Here is a 25,696-nt window from a genome sequence, read left to right as displayed (position 1 = left end):
GAGGGAGGATGATTTTGTTTGGCAGATGGTTAAAGTCAGTCTGGTTGATGTCTGATCAGTGACTCCTGCCTACAGCACTGGGAGCATGTCCATGTCATTTCTGAGAGTAGATTACAAAAAGATTCTGGCTTCTGTTTTGCTTGTTCTCCCTTGCTGTCTCACCTGGTCGTTCTGGAAGCCAGCTGCCATGTGGTAAGCTGCCCTGAGGATAAGCCTTCAAAAGGTCAGGAGTGGAAAGAGGCCTCTGGCCAACAGCAGAAGAGAGAGGGTATCCTGGTCATATCCTTCTGCCCTGCCTGTGCCATTTGGGGCCACCACGAGGAGATCATCTAAATGCCTCCAGTACCTGGTTTAGGGGTGGCCACGTAACCCATCCTGAGAGGATGGTGGCAGGACCGCTGAGTAAGGACGAGCCTGGGTTCTGTGGTCAGACAGGTCTGAATTTAAATCCATGCACCACCTCTTCCTGGTTCTGGACTTTGGGCAAGGTCTGCTTCTCTGAGCCTCAGATTCTTCGACTGAGAAATGCAAGTTCAGTAGCACTCACTCCACTGGGCTATTAGTGGACATAAAATGTGTAGTCCAGGGCCCAGTTCTTGGGGATGCCCACTAAGTGGTGACCGAAACTGATGAGCTGAATTCTAGTCTGGACAAGTCCCTTCGTGTCTTCTGTAGACATTGGCTGAGACAATGATTCATGAGAGCCCTTGTAACTCTAATACGTATCATGTTTCCCTATGATGTCAAAGCCATATTGTCTATGTAACATATTGCTCCAAAATTTAGTGGCTTAAAACAGCAGACATCTATCATCCAGGTGCAGTTTAGCTGGGCAGTTCTCCCCTAAGGCCTCTCAGAAAGCTACAATCAGGGTGTTGTCTGGGGCTGCAGTCTCGTCTGAAGGCTCAGCAAGGGAGGATCTTTGTCCATGTTCTACAGTGTGGTTGTTGGCAGGATTCAGTTTCTTTTTGTTCTGAGGGCCGTCGTTCTTCACTGGCTGTTGGCCAGAGGCCTCTTTCCACTCCTGGCCTTATTCTCAGAGCAGCTTACCGCATGGCAGCTGGCTTCCAGCAGAATGACCAGGTGAGAGAGCAAGGGTGAACAAACAAAACAGAAGCCAGAATTTTTTTGTAATCTACTCTCAGAAATGACATCCCATCACTTTGCCATATTCTAATTATTAGAAGGAAGTCGTGAGGTCAAAATTTTACATTAAAGACCCCACATAAATCCACAGGAGCACTGCAGGTTTCAAAAGCATGTCCAGAGAAGCATGTTGGAGTCCAGTTAGGTGACTATTAACAAATTGTTCCCAATAGTGGTGACTGTAGTCTTCACTACAAGGTGGATTAGCTACATACAGCCCCTCATTCAGAAAGCTCATCCCTCCTTACAAAACAAGGACATATGCAAAGCTCTTAAATAGATGGCTCCATGTCCCCAGGACCTCACCCGTCCCCAGAATTCAGTGTGAGTTAGAACCAAGTGGGAATCGGTGAAGCCTGCAGTGTCCAGGCTAGCCCCTCAGATTCTAATTCAGTGGTCTAGGGTGGAATAAAGGAGTCTGCATGTTTATAAGGTGCCCAGATGCTTATGTAGGGGGTACATGGACCTTGTGGAGAAACCACACACCGGGCCACCTGTTTATAAGATTTCAAAGCACTGAGCACAGTGCCTGGGTTGGTGCCCAGGAAATAGCCCAAGAGCAGCCTCATAACCAGTCCCAGACGTGCAATTTCCTGTTCCCGCCCAGTCCCGTGCATTCTCAAGTGTAAAATTAAGACCTCCCTTGCCCATCCCCCAGCCCGTCCAGGGGAAAAGAAGAAATGACAAGAGTCACATTTCTATTTTATAAGCACTTGGTTTTATTGCACAGAAGCAATTGAAAGTGGACTCCAGTGGAAAAGTGCGCCCTGGCGTGGTACAGTGGTCAGCGCCCAGCCCCACCTGCTGCAGCTCTTCCGGAACAGAGAGCTTTTAGGCAAGGACTTGACCACCCCTTTGGAAAATAGAAGGCATTCAGGAATAGGTTAAGACATCTCAAGCATAATGTGTTTCTAACTGCTCATTCATTATTGCGGTCATCTGTCAGTTGCACATACAGGAAATAAATGCACTTATTTGGAGAGGAGGGGGCAGTCTGTATAGTCAAGTGTTTACGTGTGGCATTCGGCATATATCACATTCGGCTACATAAGCTATCATAACATAATTGCCCATCGCCTAGGGAGGGTTTGGGCCATGGGGCTGGGAGTTGGGAGGACCCTCTCTTGCTAACATATTGCTAATAGAAATTCCTGTTTGGTGAAGGAGGGCCTGTTGTCTAAGCAGAGTTTCTTCTTAAAGAAAAGAGAGAAAAAAGTGAAAATTTGTGATACTGACCCTTGAGCTCCCAGACCCCCCTGAGTTTCTTTGGCTGCTCTGAACGATCCCTTCTCCCTGCCTTACTTCTCTCCCTTGGTGGCCTTATCTTCTGCAGCCTTCTCTGCAGGTCTGCTGTCTTTCTGGTCTGTGCTGGAGGATTTCTCAGCCTTGGCTTTCCCGGGTGTGGAGGTCTCCTTGCCGGGTTCCTTGGTTTGGGCCTCTGTTTTGGGTTTCTCCTCAGGCTTCTTGGCTTCTGTGGCCTTCCCCTCCTTGGCATCTTTTTTCTCCGCTGCTGCCGGCGTCTCTTCCTTCTTTGGCTTTTCTGCTGCTTTGCTGGGTTCTTTGGCCTTGGCATCATCTGGTTCCTTCTTGGCCACCTCAGTCTTCTCTTTAGGCTTAGCCTCTTCCTTCCCCTTGGCAGGAGCCTCCTTCTCTGGGGTGGTTGCTTTTTTCTTATCTTCAGCCTCTTCCTTCTTGGCTTCAGCTTTGGGTTCTTTGGGCTTTTCCACAGCAGGCTCCTTCTTCTCCTCGGGCTTTGGAGCCTCCTTCGTGGGCACCTCATCTTTCTTGCTGTCCTTCTCCTCTGCTTTGGGTGTGGCTGGAGCTTTCTCTTCCTCTGCCTTCTTTGGGGGCTCTTTGGCTTTCACCTCCTGGGGTTTTTCTTCCTCTTTCACAGGGGACTTGGCCTCTTCCTTCTTTGGGACCTCCTTCCCAGGAGCCTTGGCCTCCTCCTTCATAGGAGACTTGGCCTTCTCTGGGGACTTGGCCTCCTCCTTCACAGGGGACTTGGCCTTCTCTGGGGACTTGGCCTCCACTGGGGACTTGGCCTTCTCTGGGGACTTGGCCTCCTCCTTCACAGGGGACTTGGCCTTCTCTGGGGACTTGGCCTCCTCCTTCACAGGAGACTTGGCCTTCTCTGGGGACTTGGCCTTCTCTGGAGACTTGGCCTCCACTGGAGACTTGGCCTTCTCTGGGGACTTGGCCTCCTCTTTCACAGGAGACTTGGCCTTCTCTGGGGACTTGGCCTTCTCTGGAGACTTGGCCTCCACTGGAGACTTGGCCTTCTCTGGGGACTTGGCCTCCTCTTTCACAGGAGACTTGGCCTTCTCTGGGGACTTGGCCTTCTCCGGAGACTTGGCCTCCACTGGGGACTTGGCCTTCTCTGGGGACTTGGCCTCCTCCTTCACGGGGGACTTGGCCTTCTCTGGGGACTTGGCCTCCACTGGGGACTTGGCCTTCTCTGGGGACTTGGCCTCCTCCTTCACGGGGGACTTGGCTTTCTCTGGGGACTTGGCCTCCACTGGGGACTTGGCCTTCTCTGGGGACTTTGCCTCCTCCTTCACGGGGGACTTGGCCTTCTCTGGGGACTTGGCCTCCACTGGGGACTTGGCCTTCTCTGGGGACTTGGCCTCCTCCTTCACAGGGGACTTGGCCTCCACTGGAGACTTGGCCTTCTCTGGGGACTTGGCCTCCTCCTTCTCTGGGGACTTGGCCTCCACTGGGGATTTGACCTTCTCTGGGGATTTGGCCTCTTCCTTTATGGGGGACTTGGCCTTCTCTGGAGACTTGGCCTCCACTGGGGACTTGGCCTTCTCTGGGGATTTGGCTTCTTCCTTCACAGGGGACTTGGCTTTCTCTGGGGATTTGGCCTCCACGGGGGACTTGGCCTTCTCTGGGGACTTGGCCTCCACTGGGGACTTGGCCTTCTCTGGGGATTTGGCTTCTTCCTTCACAGGGGACTTGGCCTTCTCTGGGGACTTGGCCTCCACGGGGGACTTCACCTCAGCTGGGGACTTGGCCTCCTCCTTCTCTGGGGATGCGGCCTCTTCTGCTGGGGGAGACTTTACTGCTTCTTCTCCTTCCTCCTCTTTGGCTTCTTTCTCTTCTTCTTCAGTCACTTCTTCAGTCACTTGGACCTCCTCTGTCTGTTCCTCCACAATCACAGTTTCCTTCTCTGACTTTTCTACCATCTTGATCTTCTCTTCACTTTTGACTTTGATGTGAGTGGACACGGAGGGGATCTTGGGGAGTCCTTCTGGAAGGAGGAAAGGACTTGGGCCAAAGCCAATCCGACACTCCTCACCCTCCAGGAGTTTTCTGCAGAATAAATGGAACACATTACTATTAACTCAAAGTTGATCACTGAGGTAGGGGGCTTCCTGAGTTACTCTGAAGACCCCCTATGTGTAGTGATACATAGTTTGGTGGAAGAAGGGGTGTGAATGGTGGGCACTTAGACTGGAGAAGGTCACTAGCAGATCATCCCAAGGACAACCAGAATCTGTACCCCAATGGCATTGCTCTTGTTTTAATTCAACTAAGGCTACCACTTATAAAACTTTTTCCTCTGAAAAATGGCCCTCAAGAGAGAACACCTATATTAAAAAATTTACATGTATTGTCCCTCAAAATGTTGTTTAAGGAAAAAAAAAAAAAACGTTGTTTAAGAGAAAGGTGGGAATATGAGCAAGAAATTCCACATTTATAAACCTGGGCTTTAAAGGTATTAGAATGCTCCCATTTGAATTTCAAGGGTCTGTTGTTATATTCTCATCCTTTGAATTTTAGGAATAGAGTAGGGGCAGAGTCTACTCTTCCCTACCCACTAGAAGTGTGACCTTATTAGCAAAGCCATTTAAACTCTTCAAGCCTCAGTCTCCTCATTGGTAAAAACAGGGTCATTAAGAGTTTCTACCTCAGAGGGTGGTTTCAATGAAATAATGAAAAGACTCTCTTGAAGAGGTAGAGTTGTAAAGGTCCTTGACAACTCAAGTCCCTTCTTTCTCTCCCAAGACAGGCCTCTGGTTGGCTGAATCTGAGAAGAGGGTGGGAAGCTTTAACCCTCTAAATCACTGTCAGACCCTCTAAGCCACTCTCAAGATATTTGCTTCTTAGAAGATAGAACAATGGTGGCCAGGACTCGGGGGAAGGTGGGAAAGGGATCAGGGAGTTATTGTTTAATGAGCACTGAATTTCAGTGTGGGAAGAGGAAAAATATTCTGGAGGTAGATGACAGTGATGGCTGGACAGCAATGTAAATAGTTTTAATGCCACTGAACTGAATACTTTAAAATGGCTAAATGGTAAATTTCATGCTGTATACATTTCACGACAGTAAGGAAAAAAAAGTTTTTTGTTTTTTTTTTTTTATCTCTAAGACAGCAGGTTATCTCACTGTGGAGCTTAAAATCCAAGGCTTCTCCTTCTGAGAACACAAGGACTGCCACCACCCAAAGGCCCCGTGGCCCCCTCACCTGTAAGCAGCGATCTCAATATCCAGAGCCATCTTGACATTGAGCAGGTCCTGGTACTCTCGGAGCTGGGCTGCCATCTCCCACTTGGTGTTCCTGAGTTCTGCATCCAGCTGCTGGATGGCCTCCTGGGGGGGAGAGGTCACACACACGTTACTGTCAGTCACCACGGGCCCTCGGCACCAGCGAGGCTAGGGCGGGCTCTGCATACCCAACACAGTCCCGGCCAGCCCCCACCTTGTGAAAGCTTCAGGACCTCATTCATGGACCTGGAACAAACATCCTGCTGTGTGTGTAACCTCAGCCTGGGGAGTGCTCTGGAATGAGACACACCAGACACTGACCACGGCTATCACAGGTCAGTGGGCTGACGGGTGAATTTTACAGATCTTAAGCTTAGAAAGGGCTCAGTGGGAACTCGTCTGCTTTGGCTCCCTATTGCCTGCCCAGCGCTCCAAAGCACCTCACGTTAAAGGCTCGGGAGGCAACTGTTAGTGATGACTGAGACAATACACAGAAGCACGCTAAACACGAGCTGGAGCTTCCCCCCAACCCCAAGCCCACTGAGCCACTGCTTACAGTAAACCATCGTGGCTGATGAAAAATCAACCTCTTTTTCTACAATAACCACATACTGCTTGTATAGTAAGTTCTCTAAAACAATTTTTAGACACTTTCTTTCAATCATTGTCTTTAGTGGGAGGTATCTGCTGAGGCCTTCCCAGCCTGTCCTCACTCAGACCCTGGTTACTGCTTACTGAACACCCACCACAACCAAGACTCTGCTATCTCTCACTCATCTCATCAGAAGTTCATCTCTCTCTTTAATCTTCATAGTTTTACAAAGGAGGCTTTTTTTTTTTAATTGCATTGAGAGAATTCAGAGTCAAAGAGAGAAGCAGATACCTTTCTTAGGGTCACACAGCTACAAAGACATACAGATACCCCTGGCATGTCTGACTCTAAGGCCCATGCTCTCCACTCAGAGAGGGACAGTGACTTGTCCAGGGTCACCCAGCCAGGTGAGGTGGTCTGGCTTTCTGCCCCACCCCGCCCACCTGGTAGGATGCGATGTCAGCCTGGTGACGGTCCTCCAGCTCAGAGCGCTGCCTCTCCAGCGAGTCCTTGGTGCTTTTGAGCGTCTCCAACTCTGTGGTCCTGGCCTGAAGCTGGCGCCGGTACTCAGATATCTCCTCCTGTGCTGAGCGCATGGCGTCTGTGTTCATCTTGGCTGCCTCTGACAGTCGGTCCAGCCTCACTGGGGGAGAGGGGGGCAGGGCACAGGGTTAGACACAACTGGATTTGGAAGGGGCCACACACAGGTTAAGGACCTTCTGAGTGCCAGCTGCTATTTTGGATGCTTCACTCATCCTGTCCTTTGTGACAGGCACATGACACTGCCCAAGGCCAGTAGGCCAGTTTGAGCAGCAGGACTGGGGTTCAAATCTGGCTCCAAAGATCACACCCTGACTCCCCAAACGCAGGCCTCAGGTCTTGCACAGCAATAGAAGCCGCTATTTCTTCTGGTGCTTCTGGTTCAGCTCCCCAGCAAAGGCTGGCAGTGCTGGGGGTTATGAAACCTGGCCCGTGGAGCTTAACCTCAAGCTTGGGGTTGAACAAATTAAAGAGCCCATGACCTTTAGAGGCACTAGGGCTCTGGGAGCTGTGTAGCCATAGCAGAGCCCAGATCCCTGTGGAGGCTGGGGCTCGTGTGCCAGCGCCTCTGTCCCTTCCTCCCCGTGAGTGCCTGTTCTCTAGCACAGAAGCCCCTGTGCCGAGGGCAGCCACAGCCTGGCCTCTGTGAGCAACAGGCTGCAGGTTCCCAGAAGGCTTCTGGGGCCAGAGGAGTGAACCTCCTGACTGTGAGCATCCTGAACCCTGAGATAATGATACTCAGGACCTGAGTCTTGGGAGCTGGAGAGGAAGAAGAGTGATCCAGAAGTCCTGGGATGGTCTGCCAGGGTGAAGGGCAAAGTCCAAGAGGGCAGGGAGGTTTGCTCTGGGAGGAGGCTTGCTGCTGCAGAGATGGGGGAGGGGTGGTTCTGCTACCGCAGAGGAGAGGCAGGGACTGGAAAAGCCATGCATCCAAACCCCAGCTTTTCTGGTTTTCTCTCCTAGTGCTTCCAGAGACTTAGAGACCATCCAAATGGGTGAGGATTCTTACCCACTGTGGGTCACAGGCTTCTCTGAAAGTCACTGAAGCCCCTGTACCCTCTCCCAAGAACAATGCAGAAGTTTTAAGGAGCATGGAACTCCCCAAGCTAAGAAGCCCAGTTGGTCCATCCCCCTTCTAACCCCAAAAGGAATGAAAACCAGAGAGGGCGAGTGTGGGTCAAAGTCACCCTGCAGGTGTTGGACACAGCTTCAGAGCTGCGGCAGCTGCAACCTAGCTGACTCAGGGTGGCCCGGAGGTGGGGGAGGGAGATGGATTTGGGAGGCTCCCAGGTTTTCTGAAGGGGAGAGAGGACATTCAAGGGCCCCCTGGCCACTTCAGCCTCACACACCAATTGGTTGTAATGATGGCCTTTCTGGGGAGAGAGAATGTGAGAATGACTCACGCTCTCCGACTGTAGCACGGAGGGGCCTGATAGGTGTCAGGAGAATGGGGCCCTCTGCAGTGTGCAGAAAAGGGGGATGGGCAGCATTGGACAGGGAAGGGATGTTACTTTGAAGGGCAAAGAGGGACCTCCCCGCCCCCAACTGACTAGAAGCAGGCACCGCTTTGGAGCGGTAGAGCGAACCTGTTGGAAGGGGGACTCACAGTGGGCGGTTACCCTGACTTGGGAGAAGGAGCAGAGAGGACCGAGAATTAAAGGACAGATACAAGGACCCTGGAGAAGGTCAAAGGAGAACCTAGAGTGGGGAGGAAGGGGCGGGGAGCGTCCCACAAGAGACCTAGAGTAAAACTGTTTTTTAGCTAAGGGGTGTGCCCTTTGCAGAGGGAACCTGAGCAACCGCACCATCCAGCCTAGCCCTCTAGGCGGACTCCACCGCCCCCCAGGTCACACCACCCTGCCTCTCGATGTCCGACCACCAGGGGGCGGCCCTCCTCCCTGCCCGCCCCCCGCGCCTGCAAACCTCGGAACCACTCCTCGGACTGGAGCGTGCTCTGCACTGTGTGGCCTTCAAGCTGCGCGCGGATCTCGCGCAGGGCCGACGTCACGTCGCACTTGAGGGCGTCGCGCGCCTCGGCCTGCGTCTGCGCTGCGCTGCTGCTCTGGATCTGGCCGAGCAGCTCGCCCACCTCCTCCTGGTGGTGACGCCGCAGGTAGCCGCACTCTTCCTGCAGGGCTTGCGCCTTCTTCTGCAGCTCGACGCGCGCCGCCTCGGCCTCCTGCGCAAAGCGGGCCAGTGCGCGCGTCGCTGCCTCGGCCTCCTCGCGCTGCCGGGCCTCGTCGTCCAGGCGCTGGCGCACGTGCGCGATGTCCTCCAGCAGGTGCTCCTGCTCCAGGCGCAGCTGGCCGCGCGCCGCGCCCAAGCGCAGCACCGCACCGCGCATCTCGCGCACCTCGCGCTCGTACAGCTCGCCCATGGCGGCGCGGCCCGCCTGCTGCTGCCGCAGCGCCGCTGCCTCGCCCTCCAGGCTGCGGTTATGCGCCTCGAGCTGCCGCACCTTGTCGATGTAGCCCGCGAAGCGGTCGTTCAGCGCCTGCAGCTGCTCCTTCTCGCTGCGCGCCACCACCATGCAGCCTTCCGGCCCGTTGCTCAGGGTGTCTAGCGAGTCGGTGCTGGAGGCGGTCCCGGCGCCTCGGAAGCGGCTCGGGGAGGCAGACACGGAGCTCACGGAGGTCCGCGCCCATGAGTGGAATCCGCTGGAGGAGCCGGCTGCGGAGCGCGCTCCGCCCGCGCCGCCCTTGCGAGACAGCGCGTAGTGCAAGCTGCCGCCTCCATGAAGCGGCGCGAAGGCGCCCAGCAGCGCGTCGGCGCCGCTGAAGCTCATCGTGGCCGGAGCGGGTGCGGCCACCGGCGGAGAGGGAGCCCTGAGGCCGGGAAGAGGCGGGCGACACTGCGGCACCTCCAGGCCGGCCGGCCCTTTTATAGCAGCCCGGCGGGGTCCAGCCCCTCAGCAGTTCGGGGGGGGCGGGGGGAGCGGGGGAGGAGGGCCCCGCCCTCTCCGCCTCCTCCCCCAGCGGCCCGGGGCCGGCCGGCTCCGCCGCAGTGAGAGGGGCGGGGCAGGGGAACCTAGGAGTGAAGTGGAATCGACAATGCAGCGTCAGAGGAGACCCCCGCTCCCACCCCCCACCCCGAGGCCGTCAGGCGGTAGAGGACTCCCGGAGTGGACCGCCGGGGACCCCCCGGGTGCGGATGGCGAGACCCTACTACCATGTTGGGAAAGAGAGAAGGCGCCCAAAATGGGGGCGCGAGGGCAAGGAGACCAGATGGGAATGGGGCAGGATGCCCTCGGGATGGGGCGGTGGAAGACGCAGTAGGATGAGGACCCCGAGTGGTAGGGGGCACAGGATTTTCCTGATAGTTAGACCCTCAGGAAAGGGAGCGCAGAGTGTCTGCAGCCGGCCCGAAATAGGGGAGGAGAAAAGCACTTCTGAATGGAGGCATGGTGGGCGCTACAGAGAGTAAAGATTGAAGACCCCTGAATGGAGGTAACCCTTCCCCTAGCTGCTAGAGAGGCCACAGGAGAGGGCCAAAGAACTCGGCAACTGGCCCGAAAACGGGGAGGGAGACCTGGAGCTGGGGAGGGGCAGCGAGGCTGCCCTGAACGGGGGTGTGGGTGGGAGGCACTGCAGAGGCCAGGGAAGGGAAGCCCGGGTTGGGGGTGGGCGCAGTGGTCTCCTCAGGATGGGAGGCAGGAGACCCTGAAGCCGGCCCCAGCAAGGACACTCAGTGAAGTGGGCAGAGGGTTCCCTGTAAAGGCAGAGTGTGCAAGGGTCAAAGGACCAAGGGTGGGGGTACTGCAGGGAGCTGGGCATGAAGTTGGGAGAGCTGGTGTGAGTTGGGTGTGGGGTTGGGGAAGTGATAGGTGTGCTGGGAGTCACTCAAGCCAGGGTCTGCACACTGAGGACGGCTCCACAATTGCTGGTAAATGACCTTGAACAAGTTGTTCCCCACCCCCCACTCGGTTTTCCCATCGGTACAAAGAACAGATCTTGCTCTAGGTCAGGCTGCAACTTGAGACCCCTAGAGACTTGGGGAGTCTCCGGCATCAGTAGAGGAGAGGAGTCCTTCTACTGCCCGTGGATATAGCAGCCACTTCCCCACAACTCAGAAGTCCTTTCTTCCTCTTCCCTCTCCATCTCCTCGGCTTCAACTTGTCGCCTCTCCCCACACCCACAAGAGACAAGTGGGTGTCATGACTGGGCTCCCTTCTCACACCCAGAGAAGCAGTGAGAAGCTTTCAGGGTACCAGAGCCGCTCACCCCCACAAGCCTTAATTCAGGTAGAAAAGAGGGCCTTTGTATTTGGGGGGCCTGCACTGCTGGTGATATTTAGCTTTGTCTTGGGTTTGATTCCAATCAAGAGCCTTGGGAGTGGGGGTGGTGCTGCGGCTGATGCTTCAGCACCAAGGACAGGGCCTACTCTTCGCTGGGGAGAAAGGGGTTAATTAACCTCTGCCTTCCCCTTGAGGGATGGGAGGGAGGAATTCTATCTCCCCATCGCCTGATTCCTGTGCTATGCAGATCAGAGGCTGAGGAGGGGTGGATGGGTAATCCAGTGGGGTCACCCTGGCAGCCAGAGACCCAGCCCCTTGACCTTCTATTGGGGGTCCAGTTCCCTCTATTCTGACATTCTCCCACATACAAACCTGTCTTGCCCTTCCATTGGAGCTGAAGGGACCTAGATGTCAGATGCAGGGGGAGGGGGGAGCCTCGAGACCCCCTAGGGAGTCACTGAAGTCTTCCATCCAGACCTGAGCCTCCCTCAGGCAGTTAATTCAACCCACACTACATTTCCAGTCTTCATGGTTTTCCTTGTGTAGGCTCCCCAGGATGGGGACAGACAAATACCCTAGGAAAGACTTCTATCTGTCCTTTTCTCTCTGCGCCCCACCTCACTCCCAGACCCCTGGTTCTAAGCAGACCCTCAGAGATGGGGATGTGGTTGTACTGTCCCTTTAACCAGGTTTTACTGGGAGGAGAGTGTGCTGGGGAGGAGGAGGGAGGGGGAAGGGAGTTTCTGGTTTTTCATGGAGAAGCAGAACATGATGAAGCATTTTTCCCCTGTTTAAAGATCCAGCCATGCTCCAGTTTGCAGGGGGCAGAAGGGCAGATGTGCAGTTGGTGCTGAGAGGATGGAGGTGAGTGTCTGGCCTGAGGCTTCTGAGAATGGTATTTGGGGGGCTTGCAGAGGGCTCCCCATTGACTTGTCATTCTGCTTGGAATCTTGCCATTAGCTCTGTTCCTTTGGGTCTTTTCAGTCATCTGCATATTGCAGATGCATCGTCTGGGTGTGGGGAGGCTGGCAAGCAGCTGACAGCAAAGGGGACTGGTAGCAGGGGCTGAGTGAAAGAGAGGAGGGGGCCAGGGTGGATGCTGTCAAGGCTGGGGGGCCCACAACCATGGGATTCTAAGCACGAAGTCCCTAGTGTGATTCATGTGGTTGGGAAAATGACATGAGGGTGGGAATCCTGAGGCCAGTCCCCTCAAAGGGCCTTTCAGGCTCACCTCCTGGAAGTCATTCCCTTTTACCCCCACATGCAGTCACTTATCCCCTCCATGGTCCCCAGTGCTAATCCACCACATCACACTTACCACTCTGAGTTGTCATTGGGTGAATGAATGGATGGATGAATAAACTCCAGCAGTTCTTCAGCCAAACTTGTAGTCTAAAGGGGACTAAAAATGATTCTGCCCTGAGTCCTTGAGTCTCAAATCACTTTGTTCTTGCTGCCCTCCATTTTTACCATTTGAAACTGAGTAGAACAACAGTGTCATGTATTCATTCATTCATCCCTTCTTCACATGTTTACTGAGTGCCTGCTATGTCGTAGGCGTACACAAAACACTGAGGTTTGGAACCCCAGAAACTTCTAAAATTGTCTCCCTGGGACAAGGATTCTCAAGTCCTTCCCAAATCCCAGTGCAGCATTTCCCAGGGCAACTTCTTGAGGATTATGATAAGCATTCCTCCAAAAAGGAGGGGAAACAGGAGTTTGACAGCTGAAGGAAGTTAACAGGGCTCCTGGTGCAACTCCTAGAGCCTGGACATGGTGATGAGCATTGGGAATCTCCCAGGGGTGCTGAGTCCCCCAAAACTTATTTGACCACAGTGGCTTCTGATCCCCCAAGTGTCACCCAAAGTGGCCCAGACTGCAGGACCCACTCAGGCATGGGCTTCAGGCCCTGTTCCCTCTGGGCTGTCCTTCAGGGTTGGTGTGTTCGGGAACAGGGCTGCAGAATGAAGGGTGAGGGTGAAACACGGCTTTCAGTGAACACTGGCCAAGCATTGCTGCCACCCCATTCATTCAGTGTCTGCAGGGTTAGACCCTGTGGTAAGCCCTGGGGACTCTGAGGTATGACAGCCAAGTGAGGGGGAATACCCCACGTGCACAGCAGACAGAACTCAGCCACCACTTTCTCCTTGGTACCTCCTCAAACACGGCAAGAATCACTAGGCCAGGCTCATTGTCCCTTTTACAGATGAGTAAACAAAGCCCAGAGTAAGGAAGTGACTTGCCCAAATTGACCCAGTGACAGGGTCTCAAATCATCCAACCTTAAGCTGGTGCTGTATACAGAAGGTGGAAACCCATTTCTCTGGCACTGAGAGGCCCAGATGACCTGAGGTTGGAGGAGATGAGAGGCCCCCAGAGAGAGAACAGGCCGCCGGCTGGAACTGGAGTCTGGCCCCTGACAGGTCGCCCAGCTGGGAGTCCCTGTGACTTGTGGCCCAGTGTCAGCACGTCCTTTGTGTAGGGACTCACACCCAGCCCTGGCATCCTACAGCGCTGTGTCACCTTGCTGTGCCCACTGTTTGGGGGTGTGTTGGCTGAGCTCATTCTCTTCCTACTTTATGTTTCTCCATAGAACTTGACCTTTTCTAACGTGCACAGTTGTACTATCTTATCTTGTCTCCTCCCATAGAATTTAAGCTTCATAAAATCAAGGACTTTTGCCTTTCTTATTCAGTGGTGCTTTCCACAGCTCTTGGAACAGTGGTTGGCATACAGCAGAGCTTAACAAATAGTCGAATGGCTCAGCACGTCCTCTTTGAGAAGTTGGTGAGTACCTGGGCATTTCAGCACCACTCATCTGGACAGCTCCCGGCTGGCTGAGCCCTTGGAGGGCGGCCACCACCGGCCAGGAGCCTTCCAGCCAGCCTGAGCTGCGCGCGGTCACCTTCGCTGGGGCTCAGACCCTGCCTACTACATTGCTTGCAAACTCTCCTCAGTAAAACCTTTTTCTTTTTGAATTCAGTTATTTTTATGTGTCTGTGAAGTGCAAAGCATTTCTCTTTCTCCTTATCTCTCTCTGACATTCATCACGCCTCATATACTCTTTCCTTCCCTTCCTCTCTCTGTTCCTTCCCCTTCTATCACACCCTTCCATCTCTCCTCTGTCCTCCTCATCCTTTTCTTCCTCCCCTCTTCCTCCCCGCCCCCCCCACCCCCTGCTCCTTAGAGGTGTCCTATTTTTGCAGGCCTTAACTTATAGTAAAGGGGAGGTGGCCTCCCTCCCCCTACTCCCTTTATGAAGCAGACAGCAAAAAACTGAACTATGTGCAGTTTTGCATAAGCCTCCCCCCCCACCCCAGTATCCACCCGCGGTTGTAACCACAGGGGACTGGCCCAAAACTGATGAAAGCCTGCAGTAGGTCTGCCTGCCCACCCACCTGTCTGCCACCTTGGGAGGACACCAGGTGGGAGGCTGAATTCTGCCGAAAAGGTCAGGAGCCCGTGGGTGGATTTACAGATTCACCCCATCTCCCCCGCTCTTCCAGTTCCCTTTGTGAGCAATTACAGATGAACGATTCTCCGGCTGTGGTTCCTGAGTCTGAGTGAGACGGTTCGTTGGTCTTTCCTAAGGGACCAGTTCGAGCAGTTGGGTGAGGCTTGTGGATTCACACATGCTCTAGGACTGTTATATTCTTGTTCCCAGCACAAGAGGCTAAGCAACAAGAGGACTCAAGGCTCTGCTAAGAAGAGGAAGAGGTACCTTTGCTTTCACACCTGGCCTCTCTCATTCTAGCTACTGCATGAGATAAATACTCTGACTATTCTCACTTCATGGTCTGGGAAATGGAGGCTCGGAGGAGCTCGGGTAACTTGCCCCAGGTCACAGTTAGTAAATGGCGGAGATGGGATTCAAATCCAGGTCTGCTGGTCTCTATAGCAGGTACGCTCAACTGTAAGACTGTTCTACCATCTTTCATGTTCATGGGAAGGCCCAGCTGGGTCCCCATAGGACCACTGCTTTAGAACTGGACCCAGCACTTTCCTAGTCCCGTCACACTGTCTGGAGCTTTGCTCTGGGAGTTCCCTCCAGCATCTGGTGGAAGTTAGGGAGGTGGAGAACCAGCATTGTCTTGGGGAAGGTGGCATCCCAGGCCACCTCACAGTCAGAAAGTTGAAATGACTGCCGATGGCTCTCCGGATGGTCTAGCCTGAGGCGACAGATGAGTAGACGGTAGTCATGGAACCACGCTTGATGTTCACAGTGTAGATCTTGGGTCATCAAGAAAATGATTCTGGCAGCCTCTGTGTGGTACCACTGTGTGCAGGCCACCTAAGTATGTGGTGTCCACAGCAGTCACCCTAGGTCTGCAGGGTCATCTCCCAATGCAGGCTAGGCTGTCTAGGTCAGAGAGAGAAAGTGACCTGATAAGGTCGCAGAGCAAGGTGGCTGTGGCTCACAGCAGGGCCTTCTGCACTTCTCAAGATGCACAATCACTCTCAGAAAAATATATCTAAGCGATGCTTTTCTCTTTATTCTGGAAGAGAAGGCTGTCCATAGTACGTTTGAGAAAGATTCTATACCAATGAGTTTAAATTGGGGTATTGAGGCTTGGGCGAAAAACTATCAGTTGGATAAAAGTTCATTTCTGTTGGCAGGTAAATGCAGCATCACTAGGCATTAAAAGAGGCCCCAGCAAACGGGCTCAGAGGATGTGAAGCTTGCTTCGCTGAGGGGCAGCTGCATCACAGCCCCCTCCCTCTAAGGTCAGGCTGCGTGAGGACACACAGGGCCTGGAAGCAGCCTGGCACCACCCAGAAACAAACGCCAGCAGAGGGGAGACATGCCAGGAAAGTTTCTGAAACCTCTTCCTCGGCCCTGAGCCAGGCGCCTGCCCTGGACAGAAGACTGTGGGAGCCCAGAGCAGACCTGGGACAGGGACTCGGTCACACATGCGGGTGAAAAACTCTGCTGGGCACCTGAACTGCCTTCTGGCTTACAGGGGGGTTAGCGGTGAAGGAAGGAGGCAGAACTGACCTTGAGGTCTTTACGGTCTTGGATACTTTTCATTAAAATTTTTAAGAATTGTGCCTCAATGCTGGTCATCAAAGTGAATCCCTGTGCCCTCCCAGATCCTCTGAGTCAGAATCTCTCGTGGAGGGGCCTGGGGATGTACATGCTGAGCCAGTGTCCCTACAGCAGAACAACCTGTATTGATCTGGCCTTGACCAACCTTCTAACTTCGCTGATTAAGCCCCTGCTGTTAAGTCTTTTGCATACATTATCTCCTTTAGGCATCACATCCACTCTAAAAAGCTTGGGTGAGGAAATTGAGGCCTGGAAAGGTTAAATCACTTGCCAAGCACAAAACTTGGCTCTAGAACACAGCCACCCGGCCCCACCCCCTGTGTTTGCTCAGGACATCCCTCTCTCCCAGAATCTCTTCTGCTTCCAACCCACCTCTGATAAATTCTTGATTCTGCCATATTTTCTTGTACCCGTACCCAGAGCTTCTTGTCTGAAATCCTTTTCCCCTGCCCCCATTTTCACATAACTTCTCTTTACCCTTTACCTTCAAGGAGCCTTCCCTAACCCCCAAAGTGTGGGCTCTTACGACCCCCTGCCTTGCCCTCATTCTAGCCTAAGCCTGTATTCTAAAGGGCTGTTTGTCGCCTAACCCAACTTTGGGCAAGGGCAAGAGGCATCTCGTACCTATTGTTGCTTCCCTAGGACCTGGTACCAGAATGTTAGCTCAGTGAGGTTTGTAGAAAGAGTAAATGTCAGTCAACGGTGACTTCCTATGGACCCTCCTCCACCTTATCCATCCATAAGTAGCAGCTGTCTTGGACTGCAGTTCACAACTCAGGGTTCAAGGAAGCAGGGCTAATGGGCCTTAGGGGCCCTCAGTTATACAGATGGGGAAACTGAAGCCCAAGTGTCAGCGGCAGGTCTGGCTCTCGGCAGTGGTTTCAGAACATCTCGCACCTGCCTTGTCTCTGGCCCTGCAGCTGAAGGGGAAGCAGGAACTGACATATGGACTTTATTTCCTGTCTTGGGGGGAGCCCTTCGCCCGTTGTCACAATCATTACCTTTTACTGGGTGCTTACAAGGCTCCAGGCTCTTTTTTTTTTTTTTTTTAATTTAATCTTATTTATTTGGCTGAGCCAGGTCTTAGTTGCAGCCTGTGGGATCTAGTTCCCTGACCAGGGATTGAACCCTGGTCCCTGGCACTGTAGCTCGGAGTCTCAGCCACTAGACCACCGAGAAGGTCCGTCAGGCCCTTTCTGTGTGTCTCACCCACAGTTTTCAATTCTTAAAATTTACACAGAGATGGAAGTTACAATGACCCCTAATTACAGATGAACAAACTGAGGCAAGTAGCGTGCATATTTATCAATGTGCCTTCCAGTTCCTCTCACAAACTTATTCGGGTCCCACTGGGGCCTCACAAGACTTGTCATCAAGCCCATTTTCCAGAGGAAGAAGCCGAGGCTCTAAGGTTACAGAACCTGTTTCTGCGCCTCCGAATAACGTTGTCCGACTCTCCGGCTTGACGGGCTCGCGCTGGCAACAGCGCCCTCTATAGGCGGAGGCGGAGACGCCGGTATTAGGGTCAGCCCCGCCCCTCGGCACCGGAAATGCCCGAGCGTTCCCTCCGGCTTCCGAAGATTGTCGAGCGCTCCTCCGAGGCTTGGGCTCGGAGATGCGGACAGCGAGCGCTACCTCCAGCTGGGACCCGGCTTTCCGGCAGCCCTGGTCGCCGCAGCTTGGGGGTCAGAGACATCCCTGGATACTGCAGAAAGGTGGCAGCGGCCTCGGTTGCCATCGGTTCCTTAGTCGTAACGCCAGGACAGACGCCGAGATGCCACCGGGAGGACGGACCTCACAGTCTTGAACCGAGGAGGCGGAGCTCTGGGATGGGCGCTCTTCCTCGGGGACGGGGGCTCCTGGGGAAGGGGACCGTCCCTGGGCTACCGTGCCACAAGCGAGGACAGCGGTGCGTCAAACCCTGGGCCTGAGACCGGGCGTCTGTGAGTCTGTGGACAGCAACCTCAGTTTCTGCCCCTGAAAGGGGGGCTCCTCCGGGACACTTCCACTCGCAAAAGCCGGAATTTTGTCCGGCATTTTCAGAATCCCCGCCTCCAGGCAGGCGCTGAGAAAGCAGAGCCGCGTCCCTGTGCCTCCAGACAATCAACGATAACTAATGGTTCAGAATCCACCCCTGAAGTCAGCACGAACCCAAGAATGAATGCCTACACTACCTCCGGGGCATCTCAGACAAGTGACCTCCGCTTTCTGGGGCTCAGTTTCCACATCTGTAGAATGGTGTGTAATAGGACCAACTTCTTTTGAGGTTTGGTGGGAAAACCTATGCAAAAAGCCTAACACTATTTCTGGCTTAGAAAACCTTTAATAAACACAACTGTGACCGGTTGTCACAGTTTTGGGCACTGGGAGGGTTCCTGAGCCTTGGACCCTGCCCGTCTTCTGCCCTCTGTGACCAAGATAGTGTTAGGAGTGGGGGAAGAGAGGCAGGGTCCTGCTGAGTCATCCGGGGACCTAGATGTGGGGTGCAGGCAGTCCCTGCCCCGGAGACAGGAGGCACAGAGCTCCGAGATCGCCTTGCCTTGCCGCACTGGCACGCCTAACACTGGGCCAGGCGCCCTGCAGCCTGGGATGGGACAGACATGCAACATGGCCATGAAGGTAGTAGGGGTGGTAGCTCAAATACATTGAGCACTTCATATAGGCCTGGCTTTGCGTGAAGCCTGTCACATATTATTATATCCATCCCCCCCAAATTCCAGTCTACTAGGTCTGTTCCTGCCATACCATTTCCTCATGAGACATTTGAAGCCCAGAGTCACAAACTAGTAACCAGTCCGAGGTCACCCAGCTACCAAGTGACTGAAGCAGCAATGCACAGTCTTATCCACTCTTCTGTACCTGGAAACATTTGGCCTGGAAGGCAGGTGGCAGAGGGGAAATGACAAAGGCCTGCCAGTGTTAATAATACATACTACAGATGGAGCCTTTAGTGAGTGCTCAGTGCTGGCCAGCATCATTTATATTCCTGTGGGTGAGCCTATGCTATAGGTTCTGTTATTGCCACTTTACTAATGAAAGGTTATCTCATCTGTCTGGTCACACTGCTAGTACAAAACTCGGTCTTTGGGGACCGTCAGTGGTACACTTTGCCTTAGGAAGACCCCGCTCTTCTCTGAGTCTGTTTCCTCTTTTGTAAAATGAGAGGCTTGCACTGGAAGGCCCTGAGTGTTGCTTCCTGAGCTCGCATTGTTTGATCTTAGGGCGCATTGACATGATGTCTGGAGTCCTGGATTTCTTCCTAATTATCTGTGACTTGGGGACGCCTTGGCTGAGACCATCGCACCTCTGGGCCTCAGTTTCCGCTTTTATAAAATGTGGAGACTAGACAATCCCAATGACCAGGGCACCTTCCAGCTTTAATATTTTATGAGTGCAAATGAAGAGTTGCTGAAGTTGAAGTTCAGCAAACTCTGCATCCTCTGAGAAATTCTAATAAATGTGAATCTGCCACGTCACTCAGAACGTTCGTTCCCAGGGCTGGGCTTCCAAGGACAGACACCTGCACAGTTGAAGGCGAACTGCCACCTCCAGACAATCACCAGTAACTAATGGTTCAGAATCTACCACCCCTGAAGTCACACCAACCCAAGAATGAATGCCTACATTCCCTCTGGGGCATCTCGGACTAGTGACCTCTGCTTTCTGGGGCTCAGTTTCCACATCTGTAGAATGGTGTGTAACAGGACCAGTTTCATTTGAGGTTTGGTGGAAAAACCTATGCAAAAAGCCTAACACTATTTCTGGCTTAGAAAACCCTTAATAAACACAACTGTTACAAGGTGTGTCTGCAGCGCCTTTCTGGGCACTGGGAGGGTTCCTGAACCTCAGACCCCGCCCATCCTTGGCCCTCTGTGACCAAGATGGTGTTTGGGGCAGGGGAGGAGAGGCAGGGTCCTGCTGAGTCATCCGGGGACTCAGATGTGGGGTGCAGGCAGTCCCTGCCCTGGAAGCCTGCAGGCGCAGGCTGCCAGGCCTGATGGCAGCTGAAGTAGCATTGACGAGCATTCCAGCACGTCCCTGGCCAGCAGCAGGCCCTGGGGAGGGGCAGCGGGCCGTGCGAGGACGGAGGAGGCGGAGGATTGGTGTCAGAACTGCCGCGTCGTGTGCCAGGGGCTGCAGCTCCGTGCAGGATCGCAGTTGAGACAGCCGAGGTGCGTGCTGGGCTTCAGGCTCTGGTGAAGTCCATTCACGTCCGTCGTGTCCTCGGAACAGGGCTGTGTGACCTGTACGGGGTTCTCAAGCTGCAGTACAGAGACTCTGCTCCTGGGGAGCCTGTGGGTGAGCTGCAGGGGGCCAGGAGCCCTCAAAACTGGGTGCAGGATTGTGTGGGTGACTCCCCAAGAGGCCTAAGACCCCCTAAAAGAATTCTAGATTTAGGAGTCAGAAGAGCTGGTGTAAGACCCCGTAATTCTAGCAAATGGCATCCTATGATTCTGAGCAGGTAGTTGAACTGCCCTAAGCACCCCCACCCACCCACTCCTCCCTTTTCTTGTCTCATCATCCATTCGACTGATGTTTCCTGAGACCTGGGCTTCCTTGTCTCAGACAGTAAAGGGTCTGCCCCAATGCAGGAGACCAGGTTTGATCCCTGGATCGAGAAGATCCCTGGAGAAGGGAATGGCAACCCACTCTAGTATTCTTGCCTGGAGAATCCCATGGACAGAGGAGCCTGGCGGGTTATAGTCCATGGGGTCACATAGTCAGACCTGACTGAGCGACTAACACTTTCACTTTTCCTGAGACCTGTTCCAGGCCGGGGACTACAGCGGGGATACATACAGCCACGAAGAAGACAGGGATCCCAGCTCCCCTGGTCACCGACAAGTAAGGGGCCCATTTCATGAGGGTGGACAGAGGGGCAAGTTGAGGAGCCATGGGATCCACAGACTGGGGCTCCTGACCCAGCGCATCAGCTGGGGGGGCTGGGGATCAGCAGGTGAGTCCTGGCTCAGTGCCTGTGCCCTTGGGCAAGTCGCTGGCTTTGCTGAGCCTCAGTTTCCCCCTCTTTCCCGGTGGCCTGAGGACAATGTCAGGATGGGATGGGGGTGGAGGAGATGAGGGCTTCCTGTCTGGAAATGGCCAGGAGGAGGAGCACTGGTGTGGGAGTTGGGGACCCAGCCCAGGTCCCCATTCTGCCTGGTCTCACTGGGTGACCCCAGACGCCTCCCCATGGCCTCAGTTTCCCAACCACAGAGAGGGAGCCAGGCTGCCCCGTCTTCTGTGGGCAGAGGCACACGGGCAGTGGAAGTGCCGAGAAAGGGGAGTAGTCAGGAGGAGCTTTCCAAGGGGGTGGCAGAGCTGAGGCCTGAAGCCCTGAGAGCGGGGATCACTGGGTGCGGTCCCAGGGCCTGGGGCTTCCCTGGCAGAAACGCTGTATGTGGTGGAGGAATTTGGGGGTGATGTCCTGCGTCCAGGCCAAACGGAGGAGTGGGTGGCTCAGTGAGCCCCGGGCTTCCTCACTGGGGGGCTGGCGTGGATGCAGGGCCTCTGGGACCAGGGGGGCCTGGGTTCCGACCCTGCTTGCCCCTGCTTCACTGAGGGCCTTTAGTAAACTTTTCACCTGTCCAAGCCTCAGTCACTCTCATCTGGGAAATGGGAACAGTACTAACACCCCATTCAAAAGGTTGTTGAATATTGTATGAGTCCATCTATATGAAATATCCACAATAGGTGTATCTATAGGAAGGAAAGTAGACTGGTGGTTGCCTGGAGCTGGAGGGATGAGGGGATTGAGGGATGATAGTTAAAGAGTACAGGGTTGCTTTTTGGGGTGATGAAAATGGTCTAAAGTTGATTTAAGTGTGGTGACTGTTGTATAGCTCTGAATACACTAACAGCCATTGACTCATTACACTTTAAGTGGGTGAATCGTATGGTATGTGAATTCTATCTTAATAAACTGTCACCAAAACCCCAAAATGTTGTTGAAAGAATTAGATGAGATGCTAGATACCAGTCCCATTCTCAGCTATACCCCTGGCATCATTTACCCCTGGCAGCAAGCCCGCCCTCCCTCAGAGAGAGCTGGCAGGGGCCAGGAGAAGGGAGAGGGGCTTGCCCACCACTGCCAGCCCAGCCAGGGACCTGAGCCAGGCACACAGCCTCCCTGAGGCTCTCATCAGTGAAGTGGAGGGGATTTCCCAGGCCTTGGCCACCGCTTGAGTTACCTTGAGGCTCAGCTCAGACCGTGAGTTTTGCCAAACATAGGCTCAGGGTTGGACGTATGTCCACTCACATGGAGAAGGTGGGGAGAGGGTGTGCCCCCCGCCCCCTCACGGAGCTGCATCTACCCGTCTTGTGTCCTGAGTGCAGAGTGGGTTGAAGGGTCAGCAGGGACCACACAGACAGCCACGGCCGCCTGCAGCTCAGAGCCCAGAAGGAGGGGCCCACGAGAGAGTCTGTGGGGCCGGGATGGAGTGAGCCAGCTGTGCTGGCTGTGTGTTCTGGGCCTCAGTTACCTCGTCTGTAAAAGGGGGGAAAGTACTGTCTCTCTCACAGGGCTGTGCTGAGCCTCACGGTGACTGGTTCAGCATCTGGATTTAATATTTAGGAAGCACTATTGCTTGCCTGGTGCTCAGACGGTAAAGAATCCGCCTGCGGTGTGGAGACCTGGGTTTGATCCCTGGATTGGGAGGATCCCCTGGAGGAGGGCATGGCAACCCACTCCAGTATTGTTGCCTGGAGAATCCCAGGGACAGAGGAGCCTTGTGCGCTACAGTCCCTGGGGTCGCAAAGAGTCGGACACGACCGAGCGACTAAGCACAGCACAGCACATTGCTATGATTAACGTCACCATCATCCGCCAAGTGCTTTTTCTCCATCCCGCCTCGGCTATCTTGTCACACAAACTGTCTCAGCGTTCCATCTCCTCTGTCCCTGCCCCAGATCGTCACTCAACTTCCCAGGGCAGGGCCTGGCTGTCCCTGACCCTGGCCCTGCTCTTTTAGGACCCAGCCCACCCTGGGGCCTGGAGAGGCTTCTCTGCAGTCTCAGGCGCCCTTCCTGCCACCTCTCTTCAGACCCAGCCACTAAAGGCAGGACCCCCTGGGCCTGCAGGCCTCACGAGGCAGGGAAAGGAAGCCCCTCTCCTGGCCCTCCTTCTGCATAGCTGCAGGGTAGGGTCTCCAGGCCACCCCCAGGGGGCCTTTCAGGGCTTCTACTTCCATTGCTTCTGGGGCTGGAGCGGTGGCCAGAGCCCTGCTCGGCGGCGTCTCCCCTCCCACACCCCTCCCTCTGCAGAGCTGCAGGCCAGGCGGGGACTGAGCCAGGACTGCAGCAGACCCGTTGCAGTGGTGACAGAGAGTGCACATTCTTGGCTGGGGGGGGCGGATGCTTGCTCTTCTGGGCGCTAGTCCCACTCTGGACCAGCAGCTGCAGCTCCCAGCTTAGGGCTCCCCCAAGGCTCTCTGCAACAAAACTGCCTGCAAACCACTCCCTCTCTCCCCTTCTTTTTCTGGTTCCCATTTGCAGACCATCAGGTCATTTCAGGCCACTGCCTGCCAGGCCTCCCTGGGCACCTGGGACTGGGCGGCAGGTCCCATTCCAGCCCTGTGTGGATGGGCAGGTCAGCCGGACGTGGCTTATGGACTCTCTCTGGGCCTCAGTTTCCCCTTTTGTACAGTGTGAGTGATCTTGAAGGTGCCCTCACTGGCATCCTGCTTCTTACTTCCCCTCACCTCCCCCGACACTGAATCTCTCACCTTGGAACTGAATCTCCTGTGTCTGAGCAGGGACCTCGGCAACCAGGCTGAGCAGACTGGAGAGAGAAAGGACAGGGTGAGTGACCGGGTGGTGGGGAAGCCCAGCTTTGGGCAGGGCTCGCCCTCCCGCCAGGCGGGTGCTCGTCACTCCCTACCCCCACCCCCGGAGCCTCAGACTTCCTCATACACGGCGCTGGGAGAGTCAGACCTGGAGCTGGATCCCTGTGCCAGACATGGTACTAACAGATGGCGATAAGCAAGGGCCTCCTTCCCCTTTGAGGCCCGGCCCAGCCCCCTCAGCCTGGGGTGGTCAAGTCCAGCCCCCTGTAAACGGTGGCAGAGATGGGGGATGGGTTGGCAGTGGGCAAGTTCTTGCCAAGGTGGTTTCTGGGGCAACGAAGGGGCATCACTGAGCCTCCAGGTGATCTGTGATCCTGCTCAGTGGTCAGGAAGTGGGGAGGCCAGAACAAGCCCCCAACCATGGATGTGGGCAAGGGGGCCATGGGACTATCCAACAGTTTGGCAGCCTGTTTGCTCATTTGTTCATCCACTTGGCAAATGTTTAGGCACCATCCTATCCTTGAGGCCACTGTATGATTGGGCTTGCGGAAGACATGGCAGAAAGGGCTGTGTGCCGGCCCCTGTCCTAAGCACCTTACATGAATTAACTCAGTTTTATCCTCGCAACAACAGTGAGGGGTGAACACCGTTCCCCTCATTTGGCACAGAGAAGTTAAGTAACTTGCCCAAGGTCACACAGCTGACAGTGGTAGAGCTGGGCTCGGAAACCAGGTAGTCCTTGAAGTTCAGTGACAAAAGCCTTTCCTCTGTGTCCCCCTGCTCTCAGCACCAAGCCTTCTTCTTGCTTGTTCGGGAACAACCCACTGGGTCTTCTACCCTCAGCCCTGTTCTTACTGCTTCTCCTGCTTGCCGTGCCTTTTCTGACCCCTTTCTCCTTGAACTGACTGACCAACCGTGGTCATCCTTCAGTGCTCAGCAGTGACAACACCTCCTCCAGGAAGGCTTCCTTGTTGTCCTTGCTCCTTCCTGTCCCCAGGCTGGGTTAGGTCCCCCTGCCAGCCTCCCTTAGTTCTGTTTCCCTCATCCACCACTCCTTTCTCTTATAAGCATCTGTTAATGAATCTGCCTTCCTCCCCCACCAGGCTGTGAGCCCCTCCCCCTCCCCTTCACCCTGACACCCTGCGCCGGGCACCACATGATGCAGCGACCACTGGGAAATGTGAAATTAATGGATAGTAGTCTTGTGGATAGTGGGCGAGTGCTAATGTCTCTGCTTCACTAATGTTCTAATGTCTCTGCTTCACTAATGTTCTAATGTCTCTTCCCTCCCTTGGAGGGACCAAGGTACAGGGAGGTGATTCGATCTACTCAAGTCACAGAGCTCGTGATAACAGAGCTGGCATTTGCTGGACTGGCCTCCATACTGAGGATGAGATCCTGGAAGGTGACAGAGGACAGGAAGGAAGCCCTTGCCGGGGGTCTCTCGGGCAAATAGCTAATAATAGCTATTAATAGCCAATAGCTAATAATAATATTAGCAATCACATTCTAGGTGCTCTTATTTTGTGTTAGGTGTCATGTCAAACTCTTTGCATACTTTTATTTACGCTTTACCCTTACTTTATGGTGGCTTCCCTGGTGGCTTAGACATTAAAGAATCTGCTTGCAATGCAGGAGACTCAGGTTCAATCCCTGGGTCAGGAAGAGCCTCTGGAGAAGGGAATGGCCACCCACTCCAGTATTCCTGCCTGGAGAATCTCATGGACTGAGGAGCCTACAGTCCACAGGGTCGCAAAGAGTCAGACACGACTGAGTGACTAACACTTTCTCTTACCCTGTGGAGTAAGCTCTATGGATGGACGAATGGTATGCATGCTCAGTCTTGTCATTTCCTGCTCCAGGGG

General features: G+C 54.3%; 1 protein-coding gene and 1 long non-coding RNA gene across 2 annotated transcripts; one reads left to right on the top strand and one right to left on the bottom strand.

The window, feature by feature from the left end:
- Positions 1-1,841: 1,841 nt before the first annotated feature.
- On the bottom strand, positions 1,842-9,650 carry NEFH (neurofilament heavy chain). The gene is made up of 4 exons (XM_020907086.2): positions 8,694-9,650; positions 6,674-6,873; positions 5,619-5,743; positions 1,842-4,461 (listed from the first exon to the last, which is right to left on the bottom strand). Exons 1-4 carry the CDS (start codon positions 9,553-9,555, stop codon positions 2,445-2,447), a joined length of 3,204 nt encoding a protein of 1,067 aa, XP_020762745.2. The 5' UTR covers positions 9,556-9,650; the 3' UTR covers positions 1,842-2,444.
- Positions 9,651-10,229: 579 nt separating this feature from the next.
- Positions 10,230-20,983, top strand: LOC110146343 (uncharacterized). Its single transcript, XR_011490755.1, has 6 exons — positions 10,230-10,652; positions 11,802-11,868; positions 13,699-13,790; positions 14,510-14,720; positions 15,621-20,222; positions 20,824-20,983. It is a non-coding gene; the product is annotated as an uncharacterized lncRNA (long non-coding RNA).
- The last annotated feature ends 4,713 nt before the right edge of the window (positions 20,984-25,696 follow it).

This window comes from Odocoileus virginianus, chromosome 12 (assembly GCF_023699985.2).
Source record: "Odocoileus virginianus isolate 20LAN1187 ecotype Illinois chromosome 12, Ovbor_1.2, whole genome shotgun sequence".
In the NCBI taxonomy this organism is placed as follows: domain Eukaryota; kingdom Metazoa; phylum Chordata; class Mammalia; order Artiodactyla; family Cervidae; genus Odocoileus; species Odocoileus virginianus.
Note: the sequence above shows the minus strand (reverse complement) of the source record. Positions and strands in the feature narration are given on the sequence as shown.